This window comes from Triticum urartu, unplaced genomic scaffold (assembly GCF_003073215.2).
Source record: "Triticum urartu cultivar G1812 unplaced genomic scaffold, Tu2.1 TuUngrouped_contig_9126, whole genome shotgun sequence".
Taxonomy (NCBI): Eukaryota; Viridiplantae; Streptophyta; class Magnoliopsida; order Poales; family Poaceae; genus Triticum; species Triticum urartu.
In genome coordinates, this window is record NW_024120141.1 from 1,667 (window position 1) to 12,145 (window position 10,479).

General features: G+C 39.8%; 1 protein-coding gene and 1 non-coding gene across 2 annotated transcripts; one reads left to right on the top strand and one right to left on the bottom strand.

Annotated features, from left to right (window-relative positions):
• Positions 1-480: 480 nt before the first annotated feature.
• TRNAS-GGA lies at positions 481-567 on the bottom strand. Its single transcript has one exon. It is a non-coding gene; the product is annotated as a tRNA-Ser (tRNA).
• Positions 568-4,012: 3,445 nt separating this feature from the next.
• LOC125532120 lies at positions 4,013-8,029 on the top strand. Its single transcript, XM_048696286.1, has 5 exons — positions 4,013-5,028; positions 5,673-5,757; positions 6,692-6,778; positions 6,850-7,083; positions 7,546-8,029. Exons 1-5 carry the CDS (start codon positions 4,660-4,662, stop codon positions 7,623-7,625), a joined length of 855 nt encoding a protein of 284 aa, XP_048552243.1. The 5' UTR covers positions 4,013-4,659; the 3' UTR covers positions 7,626-8,029.
• Positions 8,030-10,479: the final 2,450 nt, after the last annotated feature.

Here is a 10,479-nt window from a genome sequence, read left to right on the forward strand (position 1 = left end):
CCAAGCTATATAAACCTTGATCTGCTTCGCCTCCGGGCTGTGATTTGTCTTTTATTTTTATTTTTTGAGAAACATTCGTCTTTTTCTTTTTGAGAAATACATTCGGCTTTTTTTAAGGAAGGGATTGTAATTCGATGCGGAAAGTGTTTTGTAATTCGACTAGGCGACCCACTCACCTGCTCAATATAAAATGGGGAGGCCAGGTCGCGCCAAGGGCCCGACCAAGCCCAGCCCATACCGGCAGCCACCTCCGTTGTTGTATTTTCCCATCAACTAGCTAAAATTGATTAACCCTAGGATTAGGATCCTTTTTTCTTTTTTCCTCTATGTGTATTTTACATACCACAGTAATTTGCTATAGAGAATTTCTAATTTCTATTAAATCAAAATAAGATAATATAAGATATTATATTATTGCTGGAAAAAATTGTTATTTGATTTGATACATTGTGATCCTTAACGTTGATGAATTAAGAAAAACGGAAAGAGAGGGATTCGAACCCTCGGTAAACAAAAGTCTACATAGCAGTTCCAATGCTACGCCTTGAATCGCTCGGCCATCTCTCCTACATAACTTATTATGGAAAATAAACTGAGTGAATAGCGAGTTTTCTTATTCCTGCAGTACAGGTACAACCGCAACCACTCGGGGGTTCCATAGTTCTATTGGAAAAATTCCTTTTGATCTAAGTGGAAGGATACAGGATTTTTTACTAGAAATTGCGCTCGCTATAAAATAAAAGTTTTAATTTGGGTTTTCCCGCAACTAAAGAAAAAGAAAATGGAAGAATTCTTCTTATTGCATAATAAAATAAAGAAACCTTAGAATTCCGTTTGCATAAGATACGCTACACCATACTATCGAAATCAAAAATAGGGTATGAGACAATTAATAACTTTGAAAACACGAAATAGTTGATAACATAAGTTGTTGTTCAGAAATAGGAAAGTGGAATGAAATCCAGTCTTAGTCAAATATTTCATATCTCTTCGTGTCCAAGCAGAAGGAAAAGGATACAATTTGAGCTGAGCGGAAAATCCATATCTCTCTTATCCATTTAAAGCATATGGATTTAGAGTAGAGCATATGGATCAATCTATTTATAATTATAAGAATCGAATGTGTTTGTTTTTATGTTATTTTGTGAAGGAATGAAAACAATTCTATATAGAATGGGTTGGGAATTATGCCTAGATCCCGTGGAAATGGAAATTTCATTGATAAGACCTCCTCAATTGTAGCCAATATTTTATTGCGAATAATTCCGACAACCTCAGGAGAAAAAAAGGCATTTACTTATTATAGAGATGGTGCGATTTGACTCTTTTTTTTGCTTTTTTTTAGCCCTACCTATACCTCAGTCTTACGAAAAAGAGAGGGGGGTTGGCATAGAGAGAACCAAATTTGTAAAGCAAACAAACCCACGCTTCGGGAAGGTGAGGCGAACTAACAATTCCTTCCGTCGTGTATCCTCGATTGATGCGGCTTCAGATACTTCAATTGTTGATTTGAGTATTGAGCGAAAGGTTACACCTACAGGATATGGTATGGTATGGATTACAGGCCAATCCTACTCTATTAGTATCCGTAGGCAGCATAGGGGAGAAAAGCACTACACCTAGAAATAGGAATCAACAAGAGAAAAACTTTGTTAGAAATTACCCCTTTCCTGATCGGTATCAGGGCTGGGAAGAATGGTTGGGATAACAAACAACCATCAGGTTTGTACTTTGGATACCCCTATAACCATCAAAGATCGTTGAAGTAGCTAATTCCTCTAAATAGGAGGCGTTGAGAACAAAGAAATTATTGGAGCTATCGTTTTCCTCTAGCATTAATAGAATTCATTGGTGTTAAGAAAAACCTCTTGTGGGAAGGTTGGCTAGAGATTTCTTGGAAAAATACCAGCCCCTTTCGGTTCATAATGAGACGGGACTAATTCTATTTTGATTCTATAGATTATTTCGCTTAGTACTATTATGTACAGAAGGGAGGAGCCGTATGAGATGAAAACCTCATGTACGGTTTTGGAACGGAGATTTTTTGAATAGAATGAACGACCGTAACGGATGTTGGCTCAATCCGAAGGAAATTATGCGGAAGCTTTGCAAAATTATTATGAAGCTACGCGACTAGAAATCGATCCCTATGATCGAAGTTATATACTCTATAACATAGGCCTTATACACACAAGCAATGGAGAGCATACAAAGGCTTTGGAATATTATTTCCGGGCACTAGAACGAAACCCCTTCTTACCGCAAGCTTTTAATAATATGGCCGTGATCTGTCATTACGTGCGACTATCTCCACTATAGAAAGAAAAAAAAAAAAGAGAGGATCAAATTTTCTAGTAAATACTAGAAAAAAAGGGCTTTCTACATAGGGATCGTAAAAACAACGATTTTTCCCTATCAGCTGTAGGAAGGAAGGACACTTCACGAGAATCAAAAAACGAAGAAAGTATGGCCTATACTACTACTCTATGGATAAAGTTTCTCAAATTGATAGAGAAAGCACCGTAAAGATCAATTAGTGAGCGACTGGGTCGATACAACTAAAAAAAACTGCTTACTTATCCCATGATATGGGGCAAAATTTAGGAATCCGCTTATGTAATAGAGCCGATCCACTAAGGGATTAAGCAGCGGTGTAGTATCAGATCCCAAAGATAGTAAGTTCTTTTTTCTTTCTTATGGAAAAAAGTCTTTTTCAAGGATTCTATAGAGATTTCATATATGAAACCGGGATAGTTACCTCTCAGAAAATTTGAACGAAGGCTCTATATCTATCTATGCTTCATTCTTCTGAAGGTGGGAAAAAAGATCAAACTGATTATTGATAAAAATTAGGGTTTGAAACTTAGGTAATTAATTTCTTCTGCTTAACCCAAGAACAAATTGGATCGATTTTTGATAAATCGAATTCAGTTAAGATAGGGGAAATTCAGATAGCAATTTCTGAGCCGTATGAGGTAGGAAACTCTCAAGTACGGTTCTAGCCTATGTCGCGATCGAGGTGTTCGGCGTATTGCGCCGGGAGGGGTTTACCAGGGATATTAGGAGCCTGTTCGGTTTCTCTCCGCTCCCGTGACTCACCTCCCGGAGCGGAGCAGACTACTGCAGTTTTTTATGGAGCTGCTCAAACCAAGCTCCGCGGAGTGGAGCGGAGCAGAGAGATTCCAAACAGGGCCTAGGTTGCGCCCGCACAGTTAGCGCGCGGGTATTTCGGTGCAGTAGTCGCAGGTGCTAAAGCTTGATGCGTTAGCCATTGCAGTTGCTAAGGCTTCTGTCCGGTGTTCAACATCGTCTTTGGATAGCTAGTTGCCAGTGTTTAGGCCTTGATGTTGTGGTAGGGCAATCTAAATATTGCTAATATATTAGGACCGTCTTATTAATAATTCTAATGAGTTATCTTGGAATTTAGAATCAAATAAAAAACCCTATATTATGCTCAAGGAAAGTAGATATAGATAGGAGCTTATGCCCTAAAAAAAAACACTAGTTTCTTAAATTAAAAATAAAAAAGATTTTTTTCAGTTCAGGTTTTGCTCTTGGTGCGCATGAGGTGTATATGGGTATATCAAGTCTCCCTTTTCAGCCAAGTATCAGTGACCATTGGTCCATTCATGCAAATAAACTTTAAAATACTGGACTGTCTCTGTTAGAAGATGTCCCCGCCCTCAAAGATCGTTCACCTCTAGCAACCATGCCATGTAGTGCAACATCATCATACATGTAAAAGGTGTCTGATGATACTGGACTGTCTCTGTTAGAAGATGTCCCCGCCCTCAAAGGTCGTTCACCTCTAGCAACCATGCCATGTAGTGCAACATCATAATACATGTAAAAGGTGTGATGCTTCGTTACAGTCGAATTATCCATAACACGGAATCCCTTTATGGTCATGACTGTAAGATGTAAATTGGATGAGGGGCGGACAAAGGGGGGGGGATACATGACGAAGTACCAAAAAATATATTTTCATGTGAGTTCTGGTGTCACTATCAGAGAGCTGTGTGAATTTATTTTTGATATTAAGTGAAACAGAATGAAGAAAAGTAGCAAGCACGCTGGAATGCGAGCTGGGTTCTTCACCCACATGCTTTAATCTTCTCATTTATCTTGTTCAGTTAGTTGTTTTCTTTGTGTTGTATGATTCTGCCATAGTAATCACTTCGGGTGAATAGGGGAAGAAGTGACTGTCATTGAGCTGGAATTTACGTCTTAATGCATTTCTTGATGGATTGAACCAACTGAATAATAGGGAAAGTTGTTCTCTTGGTTTAATAATTCATCCGAGTATGCTCGCAGACTTGCAGCCCACAAGTCATGGTTGCTGAATATGGTATGGAATTGGATATAAAGTTGTGGCATTAACTCTACATAACTGTTCATGTGGAAATGTGGGATAAATTGGAAAAGTTTCATTAAACAATATCATTCTGTGGAGTTTGCGATTTTACTCAAGCTTTTGTTCACTAACTAGCAAAAGTCATGGTTTTCTACAAATGAATGTGGAATGAATCCTAATAAGATATCTTCACTACTAACTTGGAAGTAAAGACCTGGAAAAAAAAAACTCTTCACTGCCTTATGGGAATGTGCATCACCTATTACTAAGGACACTGTTAGTTTTTTCCTCTGATTCATGCAGTGATGCTTTCCTGGTTCAGTTTTCCAGGATTCACTGTTGCTCATTGTGATGCTGGTGCAACTTATGGATCGATTGATAGTCCTGATCTTGCCAATGATCTTAATGAGAAGATACATGACTCGATTCATGATCTCCAATTACCGATAAAAGAATACCCGTTGGAGCTGAAGCCGCTTTTGTATGCATTTGGCTTTAAGCATTTGAGTATGACGACTATTAGGGCCTTTTTATTATACTATTTACCACTTCTGGAGCCTCGTCCGCCCACTGATGACGATGACGATGACGATCTGCTTCAAGATGATTCAGAGAGGCCGCCGGTTGACCTGGTTACTCCCTTCCATAATTCATTGAAGCAAATCGCTCGCGAGGTACATCTTTTCTCTGACACTTTAGTGCAGTAGCGTGATTCCTGCTCATACAGATATTTTAGTCACAGTGAGTGGCTAGGCACATGCTTGATTTGACTGATTGATCAGATAGGATATGTCAGTATCTTGATTCCAGATGCTCATGTGTGTTCACCTTAACCAACCTCCAATGTTGCCTTGCCTCTCAGTCCACGAGAAGCATAAATTCGATCTGTGCAAATTCAGTGCTTGCTGGATTTTTTCAATCGCTATACTTGACTTGTTGATTTCGCTTCCTAGTTAGACTATCTTCAAAATAAACATAAATTTGTTCTTTGTATACGTGAAACATAAATGTACTTCTAGTATTCATGTTATTTATATAGGGCCTGGAGGATAATAAAGCTAGGCCAAGCAGGTGGGGCTTCCTGGCCTTATCCTGTAACCCTAATTCAGCTTTGTAGGAAAAACTCCAAATCAGCTGAAACCATTTGGGTGTATTTATGAGTCATAATACTCTTTGAGCTGAAGCTTAAACTTGCTTATATTAGAATTTCAATTTTAAGCTGCTTACATTAGAATTTTAAGTTTGGCCCAGAAGATCATTATTATTTCTCCTATGTAAAGTAAAAGTTACTTGCTTAATCTTCTGTTCTGCATTTCAGATTTCTGTTGTAACAACAAGAAGAGTATTCGAAAGGATTGCGGTTCGTCATGTTTCACAAAGAACAGCATGGAAGCTTCTCAAAGGTGAATACTTCTCCGTTTTTCTCATGTCTTCTAGCAGCACTCTAGAAGCAGTGGGTGAAAGATATTTATCAGACATGGTGTTGAATCACTTAATATGTATGTTAATGTGATTGTTATTCCAATTGAATAGCTACATTCTTGGAATTATCATTTTGCATAGAAAGAATGTGTTATTTTATTAATTGTAACCATATCATTAGTTTCCTTGCCTTAGTTTTTTTCTCGAGAAACCTTGTTCACCAGATCATTGGCATGTGTCTTATTGCTGCTATTGTCCATAATCAATATTGAATGCTCTATTCAGCTTGCAAATTTCTTATTGGTTTAACTTGTGGTTCAAACTATTAGGCATTTAAAACCACATTAGGAGTCTTAGGACTACACAAGTTACCAAAATTTCCTTTTTACAATCTTGTTCCGCATGCATGTGTAAAGAACTTGTTTCTTAATAACTTGGCAAGATTAGGACTCAGAAAGTAGCTAGCGCATTAGCATTTTATGTTTGGGGCTCAGGGCTCAACAGAAGTAAAGCCTAAGTGCCTAACACAGTTTGTCTAATTAGAGCTTATCTGTGAGCTGAATGTGCCCTGAATGCTGAGTTGGATGGTAAGTCATTAAATCCCTATCTCTTTGTGGGTGAGTTGAGCACTCCTCACCGTCGAATAGATTATTTATTTTGACTTCTTGTGCTGGCCCAACATTGTCCAGTTCCTTTGCAGGATGTGCCTCCAAATTTATCTTAGATACGCTTGCTAGCTACATTTTCTGTCATATGCTAGCTTATCAACAAGTTACGCCATGTTCTGTCGGTTGCTTCTGTCTAACACATTAGTCATACGATTATTTTCTTTTGTCTTCTTGTGTACTCATTTGTGATTATCACTTTATCAGCTGTTATAATATAATGCGTTACTATTTACTTATTTTTCTAAAGATGCTGCAAAATCATCAAAGAGGAAAGCTCTGAGGGGGATGTCAATTCCAGAATACACATACTGTGTTGCCAGAACAACTTTCCGAGGTAAGATTTGCCTGCAGTGTCACTTTTCCTTCTGTAAATTATTGTTCAATTATTTTTCTTTGTTCAAACAGCGCATGCATTGGGAGTAGCTGCTACTTGGGTTGTACAATCTGTCGTCCAGGTCTACAAATGTTTTATTCGTCAACCTGATAATGATGACGAATTGTTCGACGAGAAGGAAAAACTCAGATTGTTTGCGAGAAGGATCTATAGTGTAACCATCAAATGTGGTTTCTCTTTGGTTTTTGCCTCGATTGGAGCAGGCCTCGGCGTCCTTCTGCATCCAGTGCATGGACAATGGATTGGTCAGTTATGACTTCTTTTTCTTTCATCAGTTCAAGTACTAGACTATGCCTTGTTTGCCAAAGCATCTCATTTTGTTTCTTGACTGACAATATTCGTTGAAGAGTTTCAATTTCACTTACGTTGGTGATAAAACATATCTTTTGTTTCTTCAAGATCACATAAATTAATTTTGTTTATTCTGCATGGAATTCCTTTTTCATTTTGCGTTGGTAAGTTTGCAGCCTTTTATGTTGGAAGTACCCTTTATGTTGCCAAAAGTAAAAAATGTGTCCTATGTGTTTATTGTGTAATGGCTTGAAGCACAGATATTATTTGTTTCAAATTTTCTCTAAGATATACCAAGGTTCTATTTGTTCTTCTGTCCAAGGAATTTAGGACACCACCACCTTGAATTGCTGCAACATGTTAGTATCGGTTCAGTTCAAACTAGTTTGACGCTATTTCTCATATCTGGCTTGCAGGTTGTATCCTTGGAGATTTTGCAGGACCAGTTGTTGCTATCCTTATTTTCGAGAAGTTACAGTTCCCGCTAGAAGGTTAAAGACCACCATCTCCTGCTACAAAGTTAAGAAACCCAGGTCATCCAACCTTGTTTCTAGCCTGCCTGGTTTTCGAAGAACATGAAGTGGAGCTCCTTGGCCTTGAGTCTACCCTTTCAGGATATTCATTGGCCTAACTTGGAGCTCAAAGTTGATGAATAACTATGCATGCATGGTTAATAGCTTTTCGTGGCACAATGCCTTTGGGTATTGTGTAATGCTTACTTTTGGCACATTTAATAACTAGCTACTGTACTTCGTTGCCGTGCTTCACATTTTGAACTCAAAGGAACATTTCTGTCCACTGGTTTGCTAAATTTCTACAGTAAGTACTTCGCTGCCCTTGTTGTGAACTGAATCTGGTATATCTAAGGCCCTCTTTGTTTGAGCCACATATTCCTGAGAATCAGTGTGGCTTTCTGTGACTTACGATTCCTGAGTATCAGAAGTTGGTTGTTTATTTATCCTACCGTGGACAGCTAAAGGAGTTGTTGAGGTTGTGAAATCATATGTGAAACCATACTTGATACGTCAACAATCCATTATGCTTTGTTTGGATGTCTATTGGATTGGTTGGAATACCAATTCAACAAGGATATTTGTAATGGACATGAATACAAATTCACTTGTTTGGATGTCCTGAATTGGCCTATGGAATCCTCTGAGGTTCAATACCAAATGATGTTTGGATGACAAGCTATGGAATTGCATAGTAATATGAGTATGAAGATAATACATTGTTATATATATGCATCAAAACAAAGTTTGTGATTCCAATTTTCAGCAACACTTTTTTCTGCGTGGAATTTTTCAGCAAAATCTACAAGTAGATAAACAAACCTATGCCTCTGTTTACAGGCGATGGCAGTGCACAACCGATGTAGCCTAGAACTATGCCTCTGAGTACCTGTACAAAGCATGAACTACTCTGTGTACGTACAAAGCATCGAATCAATCTCGTTACAAAATTGATTCTAAAATAAAAACTCTTTACAAAACTAAAAATACAAGCCAAGATCCCGTAAAAAAAATACAAGCCAGGAACATCACGACCACACATCTCACGAACAAACATGCTGCCTACACAGGAGGAACGAACATCGGCACCTTCCACGAATCGCAAGGCAGGAATCACGGACACCACGCAAAGGAGCATCGGCTGCGTCACCATGCAAATTGGGTCACCGGATCTGGGAGCGCCGACGGGGTCACCAAGCTGCAGCTATAGCTAAGGAGGAGGGTCGGGAGGAAGGGAAGGGTCGGCTGTCAGATCCCAGTGGATCGATCCGAGTTTGTGAGCTAAATCAGACGAAGTATAGGGGAACTTTAGGGATTTGGCCAAGCTATAAGGCCCTGTATTTATCTATATAATTGTTCTGGCCATTTCGGCAGAATACAATTCTAATCCAAGCATACCCATGCCAGCCACATGCCGGCTGTTTATATAGGCGAGCAGAATTATCCAACGATAAATAAAATGCTACGGTAATTAAGGCCAATGAAGTTTAAGAGTAACCGCGTCCATCTAGGCCGTCGAGCAACGACAATTGTGAAAGGACCGATGTCGGCCGTTGGATGAGCCGTGAAGCGTTATGTGAAGCTGGAGTGAAAACTGAAGAACTAGACATCCCGTCAGGTAGCTGGCATACCCCCCCCCTTGAAAACCGACGTGTCTTCATGGCGGTGCAGCCCTCGAACGCTAGTTCTCTGTGGTGGTTCTGAAGAACTCTGGGAACGTGTACTTCACAAAGTCAACATCCTCCCAAGTGACCTCTGCAGGTGACAAATTCTCCCACTGAATAAGCCATTGAACCACAGGTAGATTGTTCCTAAGAACTTGCCTCACTTCTAGCACTGCCGCAGGTGATGTTTTAAGCGTGCCATCTGCATTTACCACTGGAAGATTTGGGCTAGGAATTGCTTTAGGGCCAATATGCTTATTCAATTGACTGACATGGAAGACGTGGTGTATCTTGACATGTTTTGGGAGTTATAGTTTGTATGCAGCACTGCCTACTTTGTGAGTGACAACAAAGGGCCCATAGTACTTGTGCTGGAGTTTCAAAGCTCCCTTGAATTCAAAAGTTGTCGGTCTATAAGGCACCATATTTAGGTAAACCAGATCATCACACACAAAAGTTCTTTCACTCCTTTCTAGATCAACATATTTCTTCATCCTCTGCTGAGCTTTAAGTAGTTGTTCCTTGATGTTCTTGAGCATAGCACTCTTGCTCTTCAACAAGTCATGTGCATCACTGTCAGATGGACCAAGACTGGCCAACTCGCAGATCATAGGGGGTGGAAATCCATAAAGGGCTTGAAAAGTGGACCTCTTTATGTAGAATTGTACCAATATCCAGTCAAAGGTAGCCAAGACAACCTGTCGGTGTCAAAACAGGCGGATCTCGGGTAGGGGTCCCGAACTGTGCGTCTAGGCGGATGGTAACAGGAGACGGGGGATACGATGTTTTTACCCAGGTTCGGGCCCTCTCGATGGAGGTAAAACCCTACTCCTGCTTGATTGATCTTGATAATATGAGTATTACAAGAGTTGATCTACCACGAGATCGAAGAGGCTAAACCCTAGAAGCTAGCCTATGGTATGATTGTTGTTTTTTTGGTCCTACGGACTAAACCCTCCGGTTTATATAGACACCGGAGGGGGCTAGGGTTACACAGAGTCGGTTACAAGGAAAGAGATCTACATATCCGTACTGCCAAGCTTGCCTTCCACGCCAAGGAGAGTCCCATCCGGACACGGGACAGAGTCTTCAATCTTGTATCTTCATAGTCCAACAGTCCGGCCAAAGGATATAGTCCGGCTGTCCGGATACCCCCTAATCCAGGACTCCCTCA

Coding starts and splice junctions, on each gene's coding strand:
- LOC125532120 (XM_048696286.1), top strand. CDS start 4,660: ATGCTTTCCTGGTTCAGTTTTCCAGGATTCACTGTTGCTCATTGTGAT. Junction 5,758..6,691: donor AGCATGGAAGCTTCTCAAAG/GTGAATACTTCT, acceptor ATTTTTCTAAAG/ATGCTGCAAAATCATCAAAG. Junction 7,084..7,545: donor AGTGCATGGACAATGGATTG/GTCAGTTATGAC, acceptor TCTGGCTTGCAG/GTTGTATCCTTGGAGATTTT.